This window comes from Podarcis raffonei, chromosome 7 (assembly GCF_027172205.1).
Source record: "Podarcis raffonei isolate rPodRaf1 chromosome 7, rPodRaf1.pri, whole genome shotgun sequence".
Taxonomy (NCBI): Eukaryota; Metazoa; Chordata; class Lepidosauria; order Squamata; family Lacertidae; genus Podarcis; species Podarcis raffonei.
The window spans coordinates 54,771,710-54,799,396 of NC_070608.1; the positions used below are offsets into that span (position 1 = coordinate 54,771,710).

Genomic DNA, 27,687 nt, shown 5'->3' on the forward strand with positions numbered 1-27,687 from the left:
GATAGCTCTCATTCTCCGTACAGTATTAAATTTTACAATCCTTAAATTTCTCTGATGCCCACACTATACTCAATTATTTTCCAACACTGCGGGCGTTGATGGATCGGCTTGTGTTTACTGCACAGTAACTGCAACTTCCTGGAAAAAACGCATCAACCAGACAGTTAACAAATTAGCAAACTGTTTGCTCAGGCTAAATAAACAGTGGGAACTGAGATAAAATTGGTGGTGCGGAATGACTTGTAAAGCAAAAGCTTACTGGATTTTGAAATAAGAGGACGTCTCACAGCCTCTGCTTACTGACTCTATTGGCAAAGAAGACAAGAAGAATAAATTCTGCCACTACTTGTCTCTACTGCCATGGTGAAGTATTGCCTGTTTCTCTTACTATTTGCAAATGCTAAGTATGGGTGAGAAGAATCCATCAGTCTGCTTTTGGACTGATGGAACATATGCAGAAGAGATATATTATAATCCTTAAAAACACTCTGTGTGTGTGTGTGTGTGTGTGTGTGTGTGTGTGTGTGTGTCCCTCCCCACAAAAGGTACTGTAAGTCTATAGTGAACTGTATAGAAAACTAAATTGCATAGAGCACTGTCCTTGGAACATCTCACCGCTCAGGCAAGTGGCAAATATTGTAAGCAGTCAGGAAACGGAACTATTGCAATGGAAGCGTTTGCCAGCGGTTTGTTTTTCAAAGCAAAGATTAATCTAGACTAAGACAACAGTGATAGAATAACAAACAGCAATCTTAACTTATAGGGCAAACTCTAGTCTCACCCCCTGCCCCCTGGATAAAGTGGAATCTTCTGTAACCAAACAGTCCAGGGCAAACTGTATGGAATTTTGGTTCTGAGAATTGCAGGCTACTAATAATAATAGTAATTATTCTTTCAGATATCCCTTGTATTTCTTCTTGCTTTCACAACTATCACCAGTGAAGCATCACTTGCCCCTTCAGATCAAATATTTCAGTACATTGATGCACATCAACATGAATATGTACAGGTACAAGCGGGTGTACTATTTTGGGACAAGCTGGAAAACTAGAATGAAGGAGTGTTACCTGGAATATGGATTCCATCCCCCTCATAATTTCCTCTTTTCACAGAGACTCAGAGAATGGGTGGCCATTGAAAGTGACTCCAGTAACCTTCTGAAGAGGCAAGAACTGATTGAAATGATACATTTAGCAGAAGAGAGGATAAAATATTTAGGAGGAACTGTTGAGTTGGCAGAACTGGGTGTACAAGAGGTAATCTATTGTGTTTCAGCATGAAATCTATCTTCATATATAATGAGGATCACCTTAAGGCAGGCATAGGCAAACTCCAGATGTTTTGGGACTACAACTCCCATCATCCCTGACCACTGGTCCTGTTAGCTCGGGATGATGGGAGTTGTAGTCCCAAAACATCTGGAGGGCCAAGTTTGCTTATGCTTGCCTTAAGGCTACTGCTTAATGTCTCTGAAGAGTCTTCGTTAATCTGCCTAAAACATTCCAGTCTTTCATGCTATGTGTTTTGGTCACCCACTCTCCTCCTCCTCCTCCTCCAATATTTGCTGAAGTATAGAAGATAGAAATAAAGTCTCTGTCCACTGGATCACAACTGAAAAATATGATCTAAAGGAAAGATAGAATTGCCAGTAACATAAGTTACATAGGAAGCAGCTATATATGTTATGTACTGAAGTTCTCACCCTGGGCCAGCAGGGGGATACTGTAGATAGTTATGCAAATAAGGGATCGAAAGTGACGTTCAGTGATTGGATAGTTTTAGAAAGTTGTAACAATTATGTGTACTGGAGCTCTATATAAGCAGGCTCACTGAGCCCTTCAGCTCAGTTCTGTTCTGGCCTCTGAATAAAGAAGGGCTGTTTGAAGAATCGCTGTGTCGTCTGACATGTTCACCCATAACTTAACAATATATATAGATGGACTATAACGTGGTCAGGAGGTGAGGCGATTGGGTAAAAGAGGGAAGTGATAACTTCTAGCACTTGTATAGGATTGCACTGTTAATGCATCGCTTCTCCTTTAGCTGCATAATGGAAGTACACCTCGTTTGCCACCAGTCATTCTGGCAGAACTTAAAAAGGACCCTAAAAAACATACAGTTTGTTTTTATGGACATCTGGATGTGCAGCCAGCCAGATTAGAGGATGGATGGGCATCAGAGCCATACAATTTGACAGAAAAAGATGGTGAGCATTTATTATTATTCAATGGCAGCAATACAGTGACAGAATGTCACTGAATACCAGTTCTTGGGTGGCAATAGTGGGAGAAGATATTGCTTCAGGCTCTGCTTGTGAATTTCCAGCAGACATCTGATTGGCCACTGTGGAAACAGGATGGTGAACCAAATGGACATTTTATCTGGTACAACAGGACTCTTATGTCACCTCTGAACTTGTAAAACACTGTACAATTGAATAACTGGATTCTATCAGCTTCTCTTTATTTCACTTTTATTTTCAAGGTAGTCTGTATGGACGTGGAACCTCGGACGACAAAGGGCAAATTCTGGCTGTACTGAATGCAGTAGAAGCACTTCAACAATATGTATATGATTTTTTGTTTTTTTTTAACAAGTCTTTCTTATTTCATGAAATCTGCCATCAAAACAAAACAAACACATTGTTTACTACATTTTAAACCGCTCTCTGACAGGAACTTCCTGTGAATGTAAAGTTTCTCCTTGAAGCCATGGAAGAAGTAGGATCGCCTGGACTATTGAAACTGGTTGAAGAGAGAAACAGTACGTTTTTTTCAGATGTCGATTACATTGTGATCACTGATTCCTCATGGATCAGCAACAAACCAAGTATTACATATGGAACAAGGGGAAACAGCTACTTCTTAATTGAGGTATTTGGGGCTCTTTAATATTGTTACAACTAGTAGAATGAGTGTGGTATAATGGTTGGACTATGCCCCAGGAGACTAGGGTTCTAATCCAATGCAGCCATGAAGCCCAGCTTAATTTACCTCACAGGGTTGTTAGAATAAAATAGAGGTGAGGAGAACAATGGTCCACCTTGAGCTACTTGGAGGAAAGTTGGGATATAATAATAATGCTAATTTTATAGATACATCTTATCATTCATTTTATTATCATTTGCCTGTAAAGTTTCTAACGAATAAGCTGCTAAGCAAGGATTACAATTTTTAATTGATGGATGTCTGAGAGGGATGAGCTCACAAACGTGAAGCTTGTGCCTGTTCATTTTCCTGATGCAAAATCTTGGTATGGCATGGCATGCTAATACACCCTCTGATTCCTTTATCTACTTTTTTCTAGGTTGAATGTGCTAAAAAAGACTTGCATTCAGGGACCTTTGGAGGTATAGTTCCTGAAGCAACCAGTGACTTAATATATCTGTTGAGTAAGTAGAGTTTCTACTAGTGAACAACTAGCTCACACCTTCTAGGCTGCTTCAAAGCTTGACTACTGAGATTTCAGCATTGGTAACCTCAAGACTGGATTACCACAATGCGCTCTGTGTGGGGCTTCCCTTGGGCACCTTCACAGCTGCAGCTAGTGCAAAATGCAGGGCTTAATTGTTGACTGAGGAACCCTCTCAGCGTCATATAACACCTCTGCTGAAGAAACTGCGGTGGCTGCCAATATGTGCAGTTCAGGGTCTTGCTTTTAGCCTTAAAGCCCTAAACAACTTGGGATCAGGATATACGCCTTGCGTATATCCCTGCCGGGCAACTGTGCTCCTCAGATGGGGCACTGCTGAGAGTACCATAAGCCCCAGAGGTGTGTTTAGCCTATGCTAGAAACTGAACTTTTAGTGCTGGAACTCTAGCTCTCTAGAATAAATTACCAGGATATACGCCTTGCGTATATCCCTGCCGGGCAACTGTGCTCCTCAGATGGGGCACTGCTGAGAGTACCATAAGCCCCAGAGGTGTGTTTAGCCTATGCTAGAAACTGAACTTTTAGTGCTGGAACTCTAGCTCTCTAGAATAAATTACCAGCCAAAACTAGACAGGTGCCTAGTGTGATGATGTTTGAAGGCATTTTTCTTTATGAAGGGTTTCCTTGAGGTGCCACCCAGTCATATATGGAAGATCAACTTTATATTTAATGAAATTGTTTCATTGCTATCATCATCATCATCATCATCATCATCATCACCACCACCACCATTTTACCGCACCCCAGCACTCTGGGCAGCTTCTAAGACATATAAAAACATAATAAAACATTACACGTTAAATAGCTTCCTGATAAAGGGCTCCCTGCCTTTAGATGTCTTCAAAAAGGTACATAGTTACTCATTTCCTTGACATCTGATGGGAGGGCTAAATGAAAGCTAAACGATGAGTACTGGTCTGGACAAGATGCTAAACCAAGCATGTCAAAAAGTTATATAGTTACTCATCTCCTTGACATTTGATGGGAGGGCATTCCACAGTCTGGAGAAAGCTAAATAATGAGTACTGGTTTGGACAACATGCTAAGCCAAGCCATAGCTTAGCTTAGCACACGACAGCAGCCAAATGATCAGGGCAGAGCAATGTGGTCACAGTCTCCTGTCTGGAGTTTTCATGCTTGCAAGTCCATGGTTTTGCTTAGCTTGATGTGCAAATCAGGTAGGACCATCCCATCTGAAATATACTCAGAGTCAAGTATGGATTTCATGCTCTTTATTCAGCTCATAGTAGTGACGAAAACCAGTTCCCCCGAAATGTCTGCTTTATGTACATTATTTACACAATGGGCCCTACGAGATTGGCTAATTCTGGGATTCTCCTGTAGGCCAACCAGGTTGCGGATTCACTTCCACCTGGAGCTGGATTGGGTGGCTCCTGCAGACCAATCAGACTGCTGCATTCTAGATCCTATTGTTCTGGGACCAATCAGACTGCTGCATTCTGAATCCTATTGTTCTAGGACCAATCAGACTGCTGCATTTTGGATTGTATTCAACTCAGTACATAACACCATCCATGAGGCAGAAGAATCCAAGGGGTGCCTCCTTGGGCACCCCCCCTCCCAAAGTAAGAAGTGGCTACAGCGGCTTCAGGCTTCCAGTGAGATCCCACAAAAGCCCTGTGAGATCTCACAGTGGCCTCCACGTGATTTCACTGGGCTCTCACAAGATCTGGTAACCCTAGTAAGCAAGACTTTGGCGAGGGCAGCAAGCTGCTCCTGAAACAAGACTATTACGTCTATATTACAGGTAGGAAGCCATGTTGGTCTGTTGTAGTCGAAACAACAAACAAAAAATTCCTTCCAGTAGCACCTTAGAGACCAACTACAGTGGTGCCTCGCAAGACGAAATTAATCCGTTCCGCGAGTCTCTTCGTCTTGCGGTTTTTTTCGTCTTGCGAAGCACGGCTATTAGCGGCTTAGCGGCTATTAACGGCTTAGCGGCTTTAAGAAAAAGGAAACAATCTCGCAAGAACTCGCAAGACGTTTCGTCTTGCGAAGCAAGCCCATAGGGAAATTCGTCTTGCGGAACGACTCAAAAAACGGAAAACTCTTTCGTCTTGCGCGTTTTTCATCTTGCGAGGTACCACTGTAAGTTTGCTATTGGTATGAGCTTTCGTGTGTATGCACACTTCTTGTGTGCATGCACACGAAAGCTCATACCAATAACAAACTTAGTTGATCTCTAAAGTGCTACTGGAAGGAATTTTTATTTTATTTTATTACGTCTATAGACATTCTAATGAGCATTCATAGGTTGGGGTCAGTTTGCCACATGTATGCTATTATTCCCACTACCTCCCCCCATTTATCTTATTCTTATTTAGCCATCATCTTACTCTGGGGATCTGGTTTTATAGGTTTATCTATATATTAAAGTTCCTTACCAGTTGTGCATGTTCTATGAGGCCGAAGAAGCATAGCTCTTCATAGAGATTCTTAGAGAACAGCAAAGCTTAGCATTTTCTGTAAGTTTATCATGTAACGTTTTGTTTAAAAATAAAAGGGAAATGGGGCAGCTACAATTTATTGATTTTTTAAATAGAAATTAGGAGAAATATTCAATAAACTTTTAAAAAATTAAAGGACTATTTTGAGGCTTGCCTTCTGTATTCCCTAGTTTTAAAGTAAGCAATTTTAATTGATGTTTGGTATTACATTCTGTCCATTAAAAAAACAAAAGTAACTGCAAGTTCTGTTATTTCTGTAGTTCCTCTTCAGAACTTGTACATTTGTTTTCAGGTACCCTTGTCGATTCTTCTGGTCATATACTGATACCTGGGATTTATGATGCAGTTGCTCCTCTTACGGAAAAAGAAAAGAAACTCTATGAAAAAATTGAATGGGATTTCAAGAAGCTGAAGGACACATTTGGCATAAGAAACTTCACATGTAGCACTAAAGTATATGCCATATTGATTTTGTATTGAATTCTAAGCTGGGCTTTTGATAGCTGGTTTCAGAATTTTCAGTTAGGATGGGGCAAATTGTGGGAATTCCTTTATAGTTGATGTAGAAGCATGGTCAAATCTGGGTCTGCTCTACCATTAGGCAGTCTGGGATGGCTACTACAGGCAGCTGATTTTGGGTGTAATGAAAGGGCAGCATTTCCCTTTTTGCAGAAATATGCTTGTAAAATATGTATACAAGTCACTAGACCATTTTCTTAGCCTGTATTAATGAATTCCACCTTGTGTGGAATTGTCAGTCTGATTGGGGGTTCTAGAGTAACCCCAAGTCTAGTATCATGAGATAGAAAAATGTGTCAACCACTCTCTCCATGATTAGTCTGAATTAGTTCTGCCGTCAGGAATATTAGGATTTTTGGTCCAAAGTCTAGCACCCCACTCAGTAGAATGAGTGAGGGTGGGGGGATGACAAACATACCAGGTAGCTTACCACATTTTGAAAAAAGTGACGCAACACACATTACCATTTATAGGAAGTAGGGGTGCCATAAGACCACGTATTCCAGGCTCAAAAAATGATTCAGTTTTCAGAATCTAGTTTTCATGTTTTATTAGTTTGCAGGTCACTTTGGATCACATTTCATGAAAAAGCAACTAAAAATGCAAATGATAATAATGATATAAATAACCCATTTGTCTGTGTAAAATAATAGGAATGGTGAGCAAACTGCAACTTATTGTTTAAGACTTTATATATTGCTTTAAAAGTTGCTTTTTTTGTTTAGGAAGAATTATTAATGCGGAAGTCGCGCTATCCATCTTTGTCCATCCATGGAATTGAAGGAGCTTTCTCTGCACCTGGAACTAAGACTGTAATCCCTGCAAGAGTAATTGGGAAATTTTCAATACGCCTGGTTCCCCATATGGATCGCTCTGTAGTAAAAAAACAGGTAGAGCTCTGGGTTGTGTGTCTTTAAAATCTCTCTATTCTCTTGTGGTAAACAGTGCTAATCATTTGCTTTCCTCAGCTGATGTGATGTTTCTAGCAACCTAGCCTAAAATAGACCTACTCAGAAGTAGGTCCCCACTGTATTCAATAGGGCTTATTCCCAGGTAGGTGTATACAAGATTGTTGCCATGCAATGGAATACAATGCATGTTCACTCATAAATAATCCCTACTGAGTTCTATAGGAATTCTTATCAAATAGGTGTGTAAAGGATTGTAGCCTAAGACTGCAACTCAAGTATGCTTACTTCACATGAATTAAACTGAGGCTTACTTCTGGATAACATGCAAGGCATTGCTAGTGAATTAACTCAAAATGAAGTTAATATATTTAAGGTACTAGCTTGAATCACAGAGAATGGGAATTTGAATAATGACCAGCACATTGAAGTACCAAAAGATAATCATCAGCACATTGATCAGCCTTTATTCAAAGCTCAAAGTGTGCTAGACCATGAATACTGCAGGTCATTATCCCACAATGCATCTTCATAAGCAAATAATTAATATATTATTGTGTTATTATGACAGATTTAATTTTCACCAGGAGCAAACTAGAATAAACTTTCACTATTATTCTCTTGAGGTAATGGATCATTTGAACAAGAAATTTGCTGAACGGAACAGCCCTAATCATATTGAAATAACCAATGTGCAAGCATCAAAGCCGTGGCTTTCCGATACAGATGAACCTCTGTATTTGGCTGGAAGAAAGGCAATAGAGAAAGGTCTGGTCACTTCACTGCAACAAATTACAAAACTTTGGGGCTATTGTGATTATTATGAAGCACCCAGCATACTGAAAAGCAGTGTAGAAAACTTAATAGCAATGGCTGCATCATTATAAAAAATCCAAAGTAATCTACACATGCATCTAATAATAAAGCTGCAATGTTATATGAATGTGTATGTAATTCACACAGTATTCTGAAGGAGAATTTTGGCCTTGGAAGAGGCTCGTTTTGTGAAAACATATTTTAAAGAACAGTCATGGGACGTATTAAGACAGAACTGTTTTGCTGCAGAAGATTTAAAACAGTTGTTTTTCTGGATTTTGTCAGTTACAGACAGGATCACAACTTTAAGTTTAGAAGTAGTTAACTTTTAACTCAAGATTGCAACAAAGACAAATGTGTCTGTTCTGGGACTTAGTTGGATAAAATGTTAAGTAACCAGTCTATGAAAATTAAGTTTTCTTTTATTCCTATTTCTTAGTATTCCACACTGAGGCTGACTTGACCCGAATAGGTGGAACAATTCCAATTGTTTCACATTTCCAAGACGTAACTGGAAAGAGTATAATGCTTCTAGGAATAGGAGGACCAGATGACGCCCCTCATGGTCAAAATGAAAAGATCAACAGGTAATCTGTAGGCCTTTAAAACACAGTAGTACCTCTGGTTAAATACGCTTCAGGTTACAGACTCCGCTAACCCAGAAATAGTACCTTGGGTTAAGAACTTTGCTTCAGGATGAGAACAGAAATCGTGCGGCGGTGGCGCAGCAGTAGCGGGAGGCCCCATTAGCTAAAGTGGTGCTTCAGGTTAAGAACAGTTTCAGGTTAAGAACGTACCTCCGGAACGAATTAAGTACGTAACCAGAGGTAACACTGCAATGAAGTCTTTTACTAGTGGGAAAATGCTACGGTAAGTGAATTTTAAGCATAATCTCTGGAGAGAAGACAACTTTGGGACTTCTGTTTTGTGTGCAACATAAACCACCTAGAAGCTTCTTGAAGATGGAAAAACTAAACATACAGCATTTGAAATACTGATGTAAATGAAGTAGAAAAAGCGTGAATAATAAAACCAGATGTAGTATTGGCCATAATTATGATGCTTACCCATTAACGTAGTCATACATTTTTGCCAAGTTGTAATTTAGACTCTCATATTCCATCTGCGCTATATCTGCTTTTGCATGCCCACTATTAATCTTGTTTTCTTTTTAAATGTAGGTACAACTTCATTGAGGGAACCAAACTATATGCAGCCTTCCTTCAAGAACTTGCTTCTACCTAGAGAAGATGGGATGATGATAAAAACCCTCTAAAGCACAGATGCATACTTCCTTTTTTGAAATGTTCTTAAAGGAACACATATACACAAATATATTTAGTAATTTAAACGTGATAAAACCAATAAATACTTGTGTGGAAAAAAGAGAAGATCCCCCCTGCAATAAAATATTTTGTTTTATTTTTACATTTGGAGGTCCCATTCCTCCTTTCTTTATGTGCCTGTACAGAACTTTCTTGCTTCCTTAAGAACTCTGGACTCTCAGAAAGGAAAAGGAATAAATACTGCCACCTGGGTTTTCTAAATTTAAGATGACCCTCTTACTATGTTTTTTGTAAAAGATGTGCTACCCACAAATGACACATCACATTCCTAAATGTTTTTAAGTCTGTTTAAAGGTATGGTTGCACCCTGTGTGACTGAACTACTGTATTCATGTGCACTATACACCCTCTGCTGGCTGCACACTTCTTTGCAGCATCTTTTTCTTAAATGTGGTAACTGCATACATGGGGATCTCAAGTGCTTACCCATGTAGGCACAGACAGGATCAAGAGCTGCTTAGCTTCAGCAAAATGATGGCTTCATGTACCTTCAGACCATATCCTGAGTCCATACTCTTTCTATGAGGGTGGCAGATGCAATTTTGAAACCTTGGGCACATTGTCAGGTTCCCAGGCAAAAGACAATTGCATATTAGTGGCATATGGAGGCAGTGGCTACCATTGAAAATTTGCAGGCTTACTAGTATTTTTTATTTATTCAACTGAAGTATTTTTATTTTCCTTTACAGTCAAAAAAAGACAGTAAGTTTCATAATTCACAGTGTAGTCCTACTAAAATGAGAGTGTTAAAGTTTGAAAAATAGCAAAGTGGCAATCAAACAAGTCACACAACAACATATTTAGTCTAACAAAATTCACTGTAATTTCTAAAAGTCACCATGTGAACCCTTCTGGATATGAAGCAAGTAATAAATATAACATAAGTATGTTTTTAAGCTTACATGCCTGCTTGGGGTTTATAATAAATCAATTACCACTATATATTAGTATCTTTTGGGAGGGGGATTTTCAATCAATTTCCCAAAACTGGAAGTTTTTCCCCACCCGGCCATTGTAAGTCCTTCATACAATTTATTTTTTGCTAGTTAAGTCAATCTCTACCTCTTCACCAGTTAAACAAAGAACACTACCTTTTGTGTGTAGATATTTTTAACTTTTGAGTTGCTTCATGCCTAAACAATTCTGGTTTGTTAACACCTGACGTGTTTACACACGGAACATACACAAACATGGCATCTGGATATTGCCCCTTCGTCAACTAGCAACTAAAGACTGCTTGGTAATGCAGGGCTTGAGCCCACTGCCTACAGGGTTCGTTTCAGGATAATATTGCGCGTGTGCAGTGAAACACCGGGGCCTCAGCTGAATCCCAGAGCCTGTTTTCGCTGTCAAGGTTCTCTCGGGGAGTCATAGAGGACAGGAGTGCCTCGGGGCATGTGCAGAGTGCATGTTTCGCCTCAAGGGTGCCAGCCACAACCCAGCCCCTTCACTTTTGGCTACACGGAACGCGCAACAGAGGAAAGCGAGTCACCGCTAGGGCGCCTCTGAAGGCGCCTGAAGGGGCAGGAAGCGACCTCCACGGGGCGCGCGGGGCCACTGAGGTACAGTTAAGGCCCTCGCTTCTTCAAAGGGAGTCACGCGCCGCCCGCGGAGCAACTGCCGCCGTTGCATTCCATACATTTCCTGTCTTCCCTCCCCTCCGTACGACGTTACGCATCACGTTCCGACAGTGACGCACTTCGGCGAATCTACGGCACGCCACTTGTGACCAAGATCATCACAAGCGGAGGAGGACGGCGTCCCCATCCGGTGAGTAAAAACCAACGGTCAGAGGTCCCCTCGCTTCTGAGGGAGGCTTCTGCTTAAGGTTGTTGTAGGCGTTTATCCTTGGGGGCGCCCGGTCGTTCCTGGCTTTCTCCAGGCCTTCTCGCTTTCCCTAGGGCTTTTTGGGCCTCTGTGCCGCCGTCGTTTTTTCTCCCCCTTCCTCCTCTCGATAAGTGGGAGGGAGGGCAGGAAGCTCGTTTTGGGCCAATCAGTAACCGTCGGCGGGTCTGATGCTTGAGGAGGGAATTCCTGAGTGGTTGGGCACGGAGGGCGGGAAGACGGTTTCATATAGCGATTGGCTAACGCCTCAAGGCTTCTCATCCACTTTTTTTTAAAGAAAGGAAGGGGGAGGAAAAAAGTTTGTCCAGAGTGCGCATGCGGAAGCTATTCGTGGTCTGTGACTTCTTCGTGTTAGTAGGCATGTTCGTCGCGCGGCACGTTTTCAGGAGCGAGGGGGACTGGACGTTGCGCACGCGCCTTTTCGACCGTGGCTTTAAAACCGTTCTTTTCAGGGGGCTGTGATTGCGCTTGCGCGAGGGCTTGTATGTTTGCGGGTGAGCGATAAGGGAGCTTTTCTTCCTGGGCCGAAGGAGGAGCGCACGCGCACTGCTGTCGCTCGCCAGCAAAAAAATCCAAAATCTGGGGCAAAAAATATATATTTTAAGGGCCGTACAAAACGACACAAGCTTCCGAGTTCATCCCAACTCTTCATCAGGCTGGCAGTTTTTATGTAAAAAAAGAAAAGAAAACTGGGGAGGAGGAGAGCATGCTGGACATCTGAACATGTTGGAAGATTCAGGGCAGATAAAAGATAAAAATGATTCACATTTCCTGGCATTGTGGAGTTGGAAGTTACCCAAAGGATCATTTGCAATGCATACTTAAACTAGAAATGGCTACCACAACAGGTAGCGATGTCCAACGACTTGGAACAGCTTTAAACAAATTACAGTGGTAACTTGGTTCTTGAACGGCTTAGTTGTCGAACAAATCAGCTCCTGAACTTCGCAAAGTGTTCTGGTTTGTGAACGTTTTTCGGAAGCTGAACATCTGACGTGGCTTCCACTTGAGTGCAGGAAGCTCCTGCAGCCAATTGGAAGCTGCACCTTGGTTTTCGAACAGTTTTGGGAGTCGAATGAACTCCCAGAACGGATTAAGTTCATGAACCAAGGTACCACTGTACACAAATTCATGGAGGAGATTGCTAGCCATTAAAGGTAGATGGTTGGCTACATTGAGAACGGGGTACTGGACCTGATGGGCCTTTGTTCTGATACGGAGCGGCTCTTAGGTATTTGGGGGGGGGGGGAGTTGGCATGATTTAGAAACCACAAGGTTGGCATTTAGTCACAGTCAAGATGGGAATGTAGGAAGAGAGCGCAAACTTGTATTGGGCTCTGTTTGGAGCTATGCAGATATTAGCTTGTACCCGAGGGCTGCTGGGACAAAGCAGTAAATAATGGCTGTTTATGAAGGCGTGCCGTAACCCAGACTTCACATGACATCACAGTTTCAATCTAGCCCATGAAAACATAAGCTGCAATAAATGGGTTATTTTTAAAGATTTAACAAGTGTCTTTGTTGTTTCTGGTTCTACATGCTAACTAATCCAGGGATGGGGAACCTTTTTCAAGTTGAGGTCCACATTCGGGGTACATACGCTTCAGGTTACAGATTCTGCTAACCCAGAAATAGTACCTTGGGTTAAGAACTTTGCTTCAGGATGAGAACAGAAATCGTGCTCCAGCGGCGCAGCAGCAGTGGGAGGCCCCATTAGCTAAAGTGGTGCTTCAGGGTAAGAACAGTTTCAGGTTAAGTACGGACCTCCGGAACGAATTAAGTACTTAACCTGAGGTACCACTGTATAGACAGCCTTCTGAGAACCACATACCAGTGGTAGATTGGGTCAGAGGCAAAAGTAAGCGAAGCCACAAATGTAACATTATCCTCCGTACAGTAGGCTAGCTTGTACCCACACCACTGTATTCCATCAAGGTAAGCAAGAACAACTAATTTATCAGAGTTCAAGAACATATTACAGCCAGATAAAATCACTTGGTGTGTGAAGCAGGAGTGTGTTATGGGGAGAGTTCCAAGGGCCAAACAGATAGCCTTTGAGGGCCAAATTTTCCCCTGGGCCTGAGATTCCTTGCCTCTGTGTAGCTCCTTGGGATTGTATGCCACTAGAACTCTGAAGAGACAGCATGCGGAGCACATGCAAGAAATAAATGCAAGAATCAGATCCTGCTTTTATAAATTTTGGAAGATGTGCCTCCGCTCATAGCTGTTATGTCTGCTCATGGTGAACACATGCTTCAGCAAGGGAAGCCACCAGGTTGTTAAGTGTCTGTATGGAGAAATGCTTGCTTCCAAAGAACCACATAGGTTCACACTGGAGGCCGAAGTTGCACTATTCTAGAAGTGAAGATGCCTTTTTTTGGTGATCTCTGGAAATCATGGTTACTGTAATGACTCAAGTTGGAAGAAATTTCATAAGAGTTGGGTTGGCAGGTAGAACTGAAATTGCATTCAATCTCCATTTCTTTTCTGAGGCTCCAGAATTTTGACAGTGAACTTTCTTTGCGACTACAGTGGTACCTCGGGTTACATACTGTCAGAGCTGCCCTAGGTCCCAGCTCACAAAGGACCAACGCCGCTTCTTTGTTAAGTATAAAAGTCTTTATTGAAGTTCAGTTTCACTTCCACAGCCGCAGTGCGCAGCCCTACGTCTCAAACTCTAGACCGCCGAAGCTCCATCTGAATCTCCTCCCCCCGACACCAGTTTAAGATTCTAGCCTTGCTCTGCCTCTTCCTTTGTTCTTTCCTCCTCTGGGTCCGCCTGTCCGTCGGGGTCTCGCCCTTCCTAGACTCTTCTGACGCTGAGTCCCCTGAATCTTCCCCCTCCCTCCAGCGGGCTTTAGGACCTGGTTCCCAATCCGGGTTTCCTGCTGTCCCGCGCGCCTGTACATTTGAACTTGGCGCGCGCGCCCAGCCTGCCACCTTCCTTCTGACCGTTACACTGCTGTCACTGCTCCCCCCTTCGGGGAGGCTAGCTGGAACTGACTTCCCCTCCGTTTCCCCACTTTCCGATGGAGGCGTGGTCAGCCCTGACTCATCTTCTCTCCCCGCTGGAGGAGACACTGGTCCTGACACATGTGACTCTTCCCCCCCACTACGCTCTGGTGGGGAAGCTGGTCCTGATCCCCCGCTGCTGCTTTGGGAGTCCCCGCTGGCCCCTTGCTTCTGGTGCGTCCCCCCTGGGACCCCCCTTGCCCTCACCATCGGCGCCCCCTTCTGGGAATCTTCTGATTCGCTGGAGAAGCTCATGGAATCTCTCGGGTCACTGTCATACTCCCCTACGCTGCCCTCGGATTCCTCCCCTTCGCTGTCCATTTCCTCTCTCCCCTGTGCTTCTGCTCCTGAGCCCCTGACACATACGCTTCAGGTTACAGACTCCACTAACCCAGAAATAGTGCTTCAGGTTAAGAACTTTGCTTCAGGATGAGATCAGAAATCGTGCTCTGGCGGCACGGTGGCAGTAGGAGGCCCCATTAGCTAGTGGTGCTTCAGGTTAAGAACAGTTTCAGGTTAAGAACGGAACTCCGGAACAAATTAAGTAACCTGAGGTACCACTGAACTAGTTTGCTCTCAACTAGGTATTAAAACCAGGATTAGATCCTAATTTAAATCTGTGATTTGGGAACAAACTATAATTAGCAGAAACTGTTTACAGCTGTTTGGTTGTCATGGTCAGTCACAATTATATCTCACTAGGGCAGGGGAACCACAAGAACCCTCAAGATGCTCTTGATCACACAAACTATGGTTTAGCAACCTTTGAACGAGGCCTTTATATTGGTTTTATATACACTGCTAAATTTTACCTGTTCCTGTATATGCAGATCTGTTTCCAGAACAAGTGTTTCCAAAATTCGTGAATTTTTAAATTTGAAATTTCTATGTGATAAGATCAGTTTGAAAAATACTTCAGGGGGTTAAATGCTTGCCAGGGTGTAGAACTAGCTTCTTGTTTGGGGATGATTCTGTCTATGGACATTCACATTACCCCCTGCCCCCAATATTGAAAGAATGTGTGATGGGGCCATGTGGAGTTGCCCCGCTACTGACAACGTGCACCACACACACCATTACCGTGTGGTGAAAATGCTGCCATGCTGTCCCAAGTGTTCAGCTGGCATAGGAAACAGCTCTGAATGTGTAATGTTGCATACTCATAGAGCTCTTCCAGGATGGTGTTTCCTGCTTGGCAGGGGGTTGGACTCGATGGCCCTTGTGGTCTCTTCCAACTCTATGATTCTATGATTCTATGACAAAGTGCCGTCTTTCAGAAATTTTCCCCAAACATCAATTCCACCTTTGAAATTCCAGTAATATCTGGGAGAATCTGGACATATGGCAGTCCTAGTAAATATGGTATATAGGTACCCACAGATATTTCCCATACCAGCTGAATGTGGGAAGACCTCTTGTGTTCCCTCCCTCTTGTGTTCCCTCCCTCCCACCAAACTAAACCATGGTTTAAAGGCTTAGCACTGAAATCAAGCGTTGCTCTTGGCCCATCGCTCATGCTTTGTTTGGCGGAAATTATCCTTGATCTTGGGTGTGGAAGTAGCACTAAGTCAGGCTGCAGTGTGGCGGAAGAGTGAAGTGCCCACACTTTCAGTAGCTTACAGTGAGTACGCTGCACATTCACATTTAGACCATAGTTTGTTATTAACTGAGGTTTAAAGTGACATGAGAACTAGGCCTTTATTGTTAAGAATAAGCTGCTGCAAAACAACAGTGGCATTAACAGCATCAAGACAAAAAGCAACCAGCAGTTCATCTGATATACCAGGAAGTATCCTTAACGTTTATATTTTGTTTTGTTGTTAATAGGGATAACCTTGCATTGACACCCTCTTCTGTTCTTTCCATATTTTTAACTTTAAATTATTTCAAGTTGGAGGCTTGTAGATGATAAGCTAATGAAGACTTTTTCTTAAGCATGTTGTGCAGGATTGTTCTGAATTTATATCCCAGCTACCCTTATCTTACAATTTGAGGTGCCTATTTTGCAACTTCTTCTAAAGAGCAAAGGGGCAATTTGACCATCCAGTTTTAATGAAAAGCGCTGTTTTAACCAAGGGAAAGTAGATAACAGCTTTATGATAGTATTCTGAAAATACAGCACATACAGAGAGGACTGTCATTTCCCTGATATTAATTACCTGATCCATTTCAGTCTGGTTAGTGATCTAGTTTTGGAATTGCTTTGGTTTCTCTGATGAATAGTCTGCAATGGAAGAGGGAAAGGGAAGTGTGTTCCCATTGTCTTTATTGGAAATTTCAGTGACTTTTGATACCATTAGCTTTGTGGAGAAGTACCATTGTACAGTGGCTCTGGTCTTTAATGGAACACAGATCTAAAATATGATACTGGATTACTAGTACTCAGCCTCTTGACCTTTGACCTGTAGAGTGCATCAAGGGTCTCTATTCAAAGTGCTATAGAATTTGGAAGAACCTTTCTTCACACAAACTTGCCCCCTCATTGAGATAATTAGCAATGGTTTTCTTCACTGTCCCACCACTATAGACAATTGGTTAGAGGAAACATGGAACAGAGTATTTTTTGTAGCAGTGCCTAGGTTTTGGAACTCTCTCCAATGAGTTACCCATCTGGCCCACACGTTGCAATGGGTCTCTGTGAAAACTGCTTGGTTTTCTCGATACTACGGTTTATTTTTCAACTTGCTTTATGTGATTATATTTTCTGTGTTTGTTGCTTTGATGTTTTGCTATTCAGTTTCTTTGTTTTATATGTTGTAGTGTATTTGCTTACTTTGTGGCCATTGTTTTTATCTTATGTTACAGCCTGCTTGGAAGGCCTTTGGAGGAAAATTAGCCTTTTAAAAAAATCAACACCAGAGCTACCATTCCCCATTGTTGGCTGACACTTATGGGGAAAGGGGGCCCGGGTTCTTGAATATACAGCAGTTGGAAGGGCTGAGAAGCATCTTCCACTGCTTGCCTCATCTGAAATCTCCTCTCCCTGCTATTATTTCCTTTTAAAATAGGGCACTTCTTTCCCTACTTATTAGTCTTGCTATACAAAATAAAAAGGAGGAGAGGCTGGCTTTGGTACTTTTGATTCAACAAGGGGAATGATAGACTGAGGAGCAGGAGGAAGTAAGTACATATGGATTGACCATTGCACTGTATGCTTGGCAGGATTGAATGTCTCTAGCCTTCTTTGCTGCTTTAGTCATGTTCAAAGAAGGATGTGGTGGATGCTGTCGGGGGTAACATATACATGGGCTCTGACACCAACATCCACCCATTCAATGCACTATTTACAAATGGCAATATCTGAAAGCATGGAAACCAGGGATGGGTGGAGCAGGTGTCCTGACAAGGCTCCCTCCATGTGTTCATTTGTGCCTGCATGAATGATTGACTCAGGGTATCATTGGTAGAAGTTGTGGATAATGATGTGCTTTTACTGTGTGAATGGAATGAGGGATGGGATACGAAGTGTTTGGATGCAATACTGAGCATTAGAAACAGCAGGGTTAGGTCGTTCCCAGCCTAATAAAGTTCATTGTTCATTAATAGTTCCACATTAATATTTTAATTGAACCAAATAAGTAGCCTTCAGTTATGATGAATATTCTAGAGGGGGCACATCATATTTTTATTTGAAGCTCGCTTCTTGAACTTGCCTTATATGCACACACTCAACCCCTGCAGTTAGAAATGCCACTGAAAGGATCCAAATAGAAGGAGACAGTTTGGTAACAAACCTCCCAGGGTTCATGAATTTTATTATCATATGCATGAAATTTTTGAATACTTGACAACTTTTTTCTTTCTCTCAAAAGGGTGAATATTATAGGATCAGCATTAGTTGCTTGTCCTTGTGCCGTAGCATTCTGAAATCTAGATAAAAAGCAAAGCACACAGTGGTTTGGAATATTTATTGTTCTAAGCCAAGCTGTTTTGTATTTAAAGTTGGGAGGTGTGGTTCTCTGAGGCAGAAGTATGGCAGGCACTGGGTTGCTGCTGATAATGGCAGCCCCAAGCCTAATTTTCTCCTCTTTACCTATAAAGCTTAATAGAAGTCCCCATGAGGCTTAATGTGTTCCCAATGAGCACTTTGCTTTCTCACATCATTGCTTGCTACTGGCAGGAGTGTGGGAACTCAAGAGCATAGGGATGCAGTGATACCAGTTTCCATCCAACATGTTTCCATTACAGTCATACCTCAGGTTATAGATGCTTCAGGTTGCGTTTTTTTGGGTTGTGGACCGCGGAAACCCGGAAGTACCGGAACAGGTTACTTCCGGGTTTCAGCGGTCGTGCATGTGCATAAGCGCTAAATCGCTCTTTGCTCATGCACAGAAATGCCGAATCGCAACCCGCGTGTGCGCAGATGCAGGTTGTGAACACTGCAAGTTGTGAACGTGCATCCCACACAGATCACGTTTGCAACCCGAGCGCCCACTATATAGGAAGGGTTTTGTCCATTTCATTGCTGCTTACACGCTGTATCACGAATCATAATTCGTTTCGGGTTTTTCAGTAATGTTATTAATTACATAATATTTGCAGCTTTAGGGTGTGTGTGTGTCTGTGTGTGTTAAATCCAGTGCCAACAATTGCCTTTTGTGTTTGCATAAAGCAAATCTGGTCCTGACACCGAGCAAATATACTAACAGTGGCAATATCTGTACCAGTTTCAGTTTCCATCGGAATTCATGTACATCCCTCTCTGAACATGACGACGATGCATCATATGATTAGTTTTCAGTAGATTTGAAGAGGGAAGGAAGGTCTATACATAGGGATTCTGTTTTTGATGACAGCCTCATGCCTGTTGTTTAGTTCTTCACTATTTTTGGGAGGGACAGTATGCATTAATGGGAAGTTCCAAGCAGTTAGAACATTTGTTTCTTTGGTCGGGGACTGCAGTTGGTGTGTACTGGCTGTGTCTGGTTGAATGTGTGCAGGAGAACTTGGAAAGCACTTTGGCTTGGGACTGATCTAGCATAATTTGATTTGCTGTATATCTGCTAGTGCTTTTCTGCTTGCTTCTGTGCCCCAGGGATCAGTTTTCCTGGAGAAAAACCCATTATTGCAGTGGTCATTTCACAGTTTTAAATATTTCTTTTTTACAGTAATATTGCCACGTTTTACATGAGCACCAGCTAGCATTTCTTTGGTGTACAGATTTCATATTGAACTGATGGGTACATTGGGACTGCATAAATTAAACACATTGTGATGGTGTTTAGGATATAGTAGACTTATTTTTAATTCAGTTTTAACATTTTTCTCAAAAGACTATTTTCCTGATCAGATTAGATCTATATTGTGTGGAAGGGGGATACACAAGTGTTACCAAGCTGAGGAGGGAAGGCAGGGATATCTCTGACAACTCCCCCCCCCCCAATAAATGTTGTTTTATAAAACAAGATATTCAGGGTGTTGTAATTTGTCTAAGCCATCAGAATTGCCAAACGTGGGTAATTACATAATTTCACACTTTCCAGTAAAGTCAGACCCCGATTAAGCGGTTGACAGCCTGTGAGAGTGCATTCATTGACAGCTGATGTCTGTATTCCCTAAATTTGTAGTGATTGCAATCTGAGTGAAGAAGACATTGAGATTCAAGCCATTTACTCTGAATGAGACTCCTCTTTGACGAATGGGGAAAGTTCTGGGTTGTTTTTTCCAGACATGAAAATTTCAAATGCATAAATACTTTGCTGCTACTGTATCTTGCTTTCTGCTGACGCCAGGCCTTCTCAGTGTCTTCGGCTCTCGCTGCCTTTCATTGCACCTGCTGTTCGTCATATTTATTTCATTCTTCTTTCCTGCGCTTTCTTCCCTCCATCTCCCTTTTACCCCCTTTAAACAGAACAATATGGTAATAGAAACCCTAATAGGAAGAAGGCACTGTTTAACTCGGTTGGAGTGCTACTAATCCAATTGCCAAACGCAACTACAGCACAGCATGCCTCTTAATTTCAAGTAAAATGGAAACTTCACTTTCTAAATTTACGGCACTGTACCACTTGTATGAGTGAGCAATACTATTCCATGATTCCCATTTATAGTGAATTACAGAATGGGTATGGGTTTGATAATTATTTTGTCTATTAAACATTTATATGTCACTCTTTGAGCAAAATGAGGTTTCCAAAGTACGTTAAATTAAAACACTTAAAAGCAACCAATAAAAGAATGCAATGAAAGGAGAGCAATCTCTTTTCAGTCCTAGGTGAACACCTTTTTTAATTTCCCCAGGTCTTTTTAGTTTTGGTTTTAGTGCTGTTTACAGCTAGTAGATTGTTCTTTTGTTAAATTCTTTTACTGGCTGATTTTAATTGTTCTAATGGTAGCACATTTTGAGAACCACATTTTGGTTTAAGAGTGATGTGTATAATGTTTACCTGGGACTGAAATGATAACAACCCCTAGTTTCAGTGACAGTACCTCATCCAACAACACATGATTAAGTGGGGCTCTGGATGCAAATACTGTAAAGTGGCATCCAAATCACTATTAGACTTTGTATTCCCAGGACGTCCAAGATCAAGAAGACCCCTAACCACTTGGAAGAAGGTCCTTTGAACAGGTCTCCAAGGATGGTGGGAGAAAATGCTGCTGGTTTTCTGCCTCAGAGTTGGCTGGATAGACTTTTGCCTGTTTTGCATGGGATTCTCTTTGAGTTTTAAAGCCGCTTGGCTCTAGCTGTTGTTTTTGCAGCCCAGTTCCTTGGTGTAACAAGGAGCCAGACAGACTGTGCCTCTTAGAAAATGACACTTAGGAATGATAATGTCGAAGGCTTGTGACATATCTGTATCCCAACATATAGTCAAGGTTTCAACAGGAGGACAACCATGCCAACATAACTTCTCCTATGGCTTTGAAGGATCATTGATCTCTAAAGGTGGACCATTCCAATATGTTCCCCATCCTGCTGCAGAAAGAAGCTATAACAGCAAGTGAAAACCTCAGAAAAAGAAATGTGATCATGACAATCTCCCATGTCCTAATTGCTGTCCTCCTATCCCTACCAAAACACCAGCTATATCTTGTGGATCGGTTGCATATATTGGGACAGCTCCTTGGTTGTCATGGAGACCATGAAGTCTTGAGCTCATCAAAAAAGTCATTCCCCGTGCCTAATAACTTATTGCCATTTGATAACTTTTATTCCTATTTATATTTCATGAGAGCCTTCTTTAAAATCATCATCATCATCATCATCATCATCATCATCATATCAGGCTCACGTGGTGAATACCGTGCCTGGGAGGAGTGATCAGGTCAAATAGAAAAACTTCCACATGATAATCTATTCACTAGGTAAAATTCTGTTACTCCCAAATATATTTCACAGGCCTTGCAGTATCTCAGATCTTGCAAACTCATGCAATAGCAAAGTCTGACTTGTTGAGTTCTGTTTATCTCTGTTTCAAGCTTATCTTTTGACAGGACAGTATCATACAGATTGTTTCTGTATCCAGAAAGTCATGAACACCCCCTTTTTCTTTTAGCAATCTTGGTTTTAAAACTTCTCTAACATTTGCACTGATCATTTCACTTTAGTTGCCCAGAATAAACATACAGTCTTTCTGCATTTAGCACTGCCATTTAAAATGTAATAGTGGGCTCTGCATTTTTACTCTACCATACCTGATAAAATCACCTGAGGATGCCCTACAGAGATATTATCTGCCCCATACATAAAAGGACAAAAATATATTTCCATATTGCTTCAAGGAGAAATAGTGGGCCTCCTGGGAAGGGTGGCAGATCTGCCTGCTGCCGCCTTTGCAACCTCTTCCTTCTCCTCTTCCTCCCCCCGCCAACCTTCCAATGCTGATAATCACTTTCTCCTTTCATTCTGAGGTTGAACTTCACTATTTCCCTTCATTTTCAAGCTTATCTTACACCCTGCTTTCATTCTTCACTCCCTTTAATTCTGATGCTGATCTTCACTCCCTCTCCCCTCTCATCTCAACTGGCAGGAATGTGTGTGCAATTTTCTGGTTTGCTTCAGGTACCAAAATGCCTTGATCCGATCTTGTTGTTGTTTAGTCATCTAGTCGTGTCCGACTCTTCGTGACCCCAAGGACCAGAGCACGCCAGGCACTCCTGTCTTCCACTGCCTCCCGCAGTTTGGTCAGACTCATGTTGGTAGCTTCGAGAACACTGTCCAACCATCTTGTCCTCTGTCGTCCCCTTCTCCTTGTGCCCTCCATCTTTCCCAACATCAGGGTCTTTTCCAGGGAGTCTTCTCTTCTCATGAGGTGGCCAAAGCATTGGAGCCTCAGCTTCAGGATCTGTCCTTTCAGTGAGCACTCAGGGCTGATTTCCTTCAGAATGGAGAGGTTTGATCTTCTTGCAGTCCATGGGACTCTCAAGAGTCTCCTCCAGCACCATAATTCAAAAGCATCAATTCTTCGGCGATCTTCGGCGATCCGATCTTACATAGACTATTACAGAAGTCTCTGTGCTTCTGTCAGAGAAATAATCTACAAAGGGAACAATATACTCCCAAACCAAGCCAGTTTGCAGGGTTGACCCTCTGTTAAGTTGTTCTGTCTTAAGGAGCAACCACTTAGTACTGGCCCATGCATTCTTATAGCACCAATTTGCTGGCCTCTTTGGAATCTTAGAATCACTAGTGGTCCTTTTGCAGATACATCATCTGGGTTTCTTTTGCCTTTTAAAGTTGATATGCAATGGCTGAGTTTGTGGTGGTGATCTTATATTTTATCTTGTTCAAAAATTGATGAGAATTTCCAAATTCAGCACATGCTAGTAAAACTTTTGAGTTTCAGTGTCTTTGTAAGACAATAGTGTGACAGTCACAGGTACAGAAAGCTAGGTACATATTCAGTATATGCCTCTAAGCTGTACACAATGGGGGGGAGGGGAATGAATTTTGTTACCTATTTAAAAGGTACATTTTGGAGACTCTAATTAACTTTGGACAATGTTGTTGCCAGAGTGGCTCTATCTGTCTTTCTGTAATATACTCATATGATTTGCTGTCAGAGAGCGTGGCTACCCCCACTTGAGTGTGCTAGAGGGCTGCAGTTTGTCCTTTAACCTTACCTTCATGATGATGAATAAAAGGGCACACAGTAGCAGTATACAAAATTGACATTTTTTTATTTCTAACTTCACTTGTCGTCTTTCTTGTAATTTGATACGTTTGCACTGCTGTGTTTAATGATCCCGTTCCTGGCTATGATGAATTGAAATAGCTCATACCAAACTGACCTATTATTCTCCATTAGTTCTTCCTTACTGGTAAGTTAGATACACCCTGGCTTCTCTCAGTAGATGTTGCCTTCTGGATAATGGAGGTGTCCTGGATGCAATTTAGCATGCATCTGTGGTTTTGTATCAAAATAACTGTGCAGCAACTCGATGTGGCACTGTTTGAAGTAGAATTCGCCCCCCTTTAAAAACCCTTTAAGTATATCTGTAACTTCCACTGCACTGTTCTTTGGAGTTGTTGGCATCCGTCTGTCTCAAGAGGGGGTGAAGTCAAACCACTGAAGGACCACAGTTCCTGCTGTGGATGCAGAGGCCTCGTAACTGCTGCCTCCTGTGTTGTTTTTGTGGCGCTAGCAGCACCAAAGTAACCTCTCCAGGGTGCAAGCCTGGGCAGTGTGTATGGAGGTCTTGGGCTGCCCAGATGACAAGACCCCCTTCTTGGCCATGCTGATGTGGTTCCAGAGGAAAGCAGAGCAATACATTTGGCACCAGCTTGGCTGCAGGAGTTGCTGGAAGGAGGCGTACAAGATGCCATCCAACTCTCTTAGGACTCCACTCCGGATTTGTGTAAGGTTTACTCCTTAGCCTTTCCTTCTTCCAAAGGCCATGGGATATCCTAGTGCCTGGTTGTTGAGAAACCTAAACACTGAATTTAAGTAGCTAAGGACCTTTTTTGGGGGTGAAATAGGGTGGAGGGAGGGAAGGATACAGATGAACAAATTCCAAGTGGATACCTTGATCTTCCCTAATGGAAACCTTTGTGATCTCATTTATGTACACATCTGGTTTATTGAACCCTCTTTGGTCTTTGAGAGATTGTGTTGAAATTCAGATTGAGAACACTCCAGCACCCAAGATTGTTTTCTCTTTAGTTGCCTAGAGAAGAAGAGAGTTCCCAATGTGATAGACCTGGGAAAACCTATTGTCCCACCATGATGGCAGTCATCTTATGCCAGCACAACATTACTGTAGTAACATAGTTGGAATCCTGCACATGCTGAGCAGGAAAGTTGTGAAGAAGCTTCAAAATACAGGGAGCATGGCAACTATGCAAATTGCTGCCAATGTCTATCAAAATGCCGCTAATTCACACCAACCTTGTAGCGGCATGCTACCCACGTTAGACATTTATTTATTTTATTTTATTACTTCCTACATTTAAATCCTACCGTTTACACTCAACAGTGGGAATGTCATGGCATCATCCTGCCCTATCACAGACACAGTGCCCTCAGGCAGCAAAAGCACAGCAGTATCTTTTTCAGGAATCCCTGCATTCAGAGGCTGAAATCCCCTAATACCACTCCAACACACAGACCCTCAAATGGCCAGCAGTGTGAGATCTAGTTTCTTACCCTGGTTCAGAAACTTCAGATATGAACAATTATTTATTACTTGGTGCACTGTGTACTCTGTCGCTCTATTAGACATATTTATACTGTACTATTAAGAACTGAGAGCATTGTATGGATGCTGATTATTGTCCAAAATTCCCAATCTTAAATAGATCAGCACAGAAAAAAGTCATACTGAGTTCAGAACATGCTTTCACGTAAGCACGCTTAACATTTCAACCATAACTTTTCTGTTTAGTAGCTTTTTCCTTCAGACTTTGTCCAGTAGTTATTTTTCCCATGACAAGATTGATCATTAAAAAAAAAGGGAAAGTTATAGGACAAGTGTACCAACACTCGGTATGGAGTGGAAATTTTACAACTGAGTTATAAATCCCAGAAGCAGTATGGTTTATAACGGGAAAGTTAAAGGGAAAAATGGAGAGAGTGAAATAATACGTATGTAACCTTTCCCCCTCTCTTTAGTGAGTAGACCATTTAAACTAAATTAAGTAAAGGATGTAAATTCTGTTGTTTCAGTTTTTAATATTTCATGACTGATTTTATAGATAAAATTACATTTAACAATAAATATGAAGAAGAATTAATATGGCCTGTTCTGGTTTGATATGGAACAGCAAATCCCATTTCTCCTCAGCTGTAAAGAAAATTCATTATTATGTCTTGGATTGTAAGAGATGGCTTCATTGTGATTAGTTACATTGATAATAAAACAACCTTTTTGAAAATGGCACAATATACATGGGTTCTCATGTGTCTGTGTTTAATGACACTCAATTTGTGCATTTGCTACCCTTTTCACAAATCTGTTGCCTCCTTCTTGTATCCGAGCCCATTTTAAGTCATGCAAGTTACTTTAAAAAAAGAGTAAGAAATGGCAATCTTATATCAAGCAACTAGGGGATATATAGTTTTAGGAGAGGCAGAATTAATACTGCGGGCTTATCTTGAATGGCTCAAGGGTAGATGCAGTGCTGGTTTGGGACAAATGATGGTTTGCAAACTGGGAATCAGCTTTGCGAACATGTGCATCACCACCATCCCTCTCTGGCATGAATTCCTCCTTCCTTGCCTTGTCGAACCGCATGCAGAAATATGAGATCTGAAGACATATCTGGCTGCAGAGCTATTTCAGTCTTCCAAGCCTTGGCATGAGCGCTAGGGAAAAGGTAGAGAAACAGATACTCAACCATATTATATTATTTCAGCAAATGAGGAGTGATGTAACCACGCTAACTGCATTTGTGTCTGGCACAAATGTGCAGCTTCTTAGCCAGAGCCCCTCCCTATCGTTTATAAGTTGAGACTCAGCCCAGGAGCTCCTCAGAGCTCTCACCTGTAGAGCAGAACATGCTCCTTCGGGTCTCCCGTGTTTTCTGAGAAATTTCAGGCAAGACCTGACCCGTGGCTGCTTCTGAAGAACTGGGCAGCGAAAGGCTAGATTGCAAATGCAAGAATGGGGATTAAACCCAAACTGTGGTCATCACCATTTCCTTGGGGAGATGAAAGTGAAAACCATTTTGACGTGAAACTTGCAAACATAAATGCTTTGAGCACAAAAGTCTGCATTACTTAAGCATGTACAACAGATTGTTTTTGAATTGAATGTAAACATTAAATATGTTTCACAACACATTGTGGGAGCAGAGCCTGCGTTTTTAAGGTAGTGTTTAAGTCAAAACAATTTCTCTTGCGATGTAGCAGTATTTTAGTCTTTGTCCCCTTGTGTAAAGTGGCCACAAGGTGTCATCAGAATGCTTTTCTTATGCTGACTTCTTATTTCATGCGGCTTCCCCCCCTTTTTCTTCTTCAAAGTTTTACAGCTACGCTAATAGTAAATCTAATGTGAAATACTACCCTTTTTTTTTCTTGAGGATATTGTGGCATTAAGCTTCCACTGAAATAACTTAAAAGATTATGGCCTAATAGCCCAGTGCCTTAGGTACCTCTGCACCGAAGCAGTTCATTGCACAGGAGATAAACTTCCTAGCACTTGCGTGAGCGGACAACTTCAGCCATGCTTGAACCCAACCACAGCCTTAGCTGCTGGAGCTGTCATCTCTCCTAAACCAAAAGTGCCCAGTATCTTTTCAAGGATGCCCTTGTGCTACGCAAGGGAAGTTAAGCTGCTCAGCTTGGTTAGTGCCAGGTTTGAGGGAGCCCCAGACAAGCATTTCCCCCACTGGGAAATGGAGATAGCAGTGGCGGCAGCAGTTACTTTGCCCGTTACTTTGCTCTCGTCCGCCTGCAGCCTGGCCTACAGGAATGGGTGGATGCACTTGCAGCCCATTGTATGGTACCCACCAAATGGTTTTAGCCACCTATGCTAGGTTGATTGTCCCAGAACATCACTGAGCTGGAACATAGTACTGCATCAGGGCAAAACAGCAGCAATTTTTGCTCAGCGCTTCTCTTCAGCACACCCAGTCCCGCCACCAAAAAAAGTTTTTTATATATGTCAGCTCCGGTAGGCTAACCAGAGCAACCTGGCTTTTGCCCCATCATGCAAGGTAGCACAGAAGGCTGGAAAGGCTGTACTAGCTCCCTTGTGTGCTGGCCTACACTAATTATGGTGGCATATCTAACAGAAGAGGAATAATGATTACAGACATAGTACAGCATTGGTTCGGGGAATAACACTCCAATGCGGTTCACAGAGCACCCTTAGATCAAGTGCCCCCACAGCTGTTTTTGCAGCTAAAAGGATGTGCAGAGTTTTCTAAACTGAAGCCAGTGCTTAAAAGGGGAGGTCGGC

General features: G+C 42.1%; 2 protein-coding genes across 3 annotated transcripts in view; both read left to right on the top strand.

Annotated features, from left to right (window-relative positions):
* Positions 1-222: 222 nt before the first annotated feature.
* Positions 223-9,695, top strand: LOC128417670 (beta-Ala-His dipeptidase-like). The gene is made up of 12 exons (XM_053396660.1): positions 223-363; positions 899-1,009; positions 1,113-1,256; positions 2,044-2,206; positions 2,485-2,567; positions 2,676-2,873; positions 3,307-3,391; positions 6,193-6,353; positions 7,145-7,309; positions 7,954-8,095; positions 8,583-8,730; positions 9,325-9,695. Exons 1-12 carry the CDS (start codon positions 361-363, stop codon positions 9,386-9,388), a joined length of 1,467 nt encoding a protein of 488 aa, XP_053252635.1. The 5' UTR covers positions 223-360; the 3' UTR covers positions 9,389-9,695.
* Positions 9,696-10,758: 1,063 nt separating this feature from the next.
* ZNF407 (zinc finger protein 407) overlaps positions 10,759-27,687 on the top strand; it is a 334,843-nt gene continuing 317,914 nt past the window's right edge. The window contains exon 1 of one of the 2 annotated variants that reach the window (XR_008331522.1): positions 10,759-11,259. The gene's annotated coding sequence lies outside the window, so the exon portion shown is untranslated. The remainder of the gene's footprint in view (positions 11,260-27,687) is intronic. The other variant, XM_053396659.1, reaches the window with a different exon arrangement.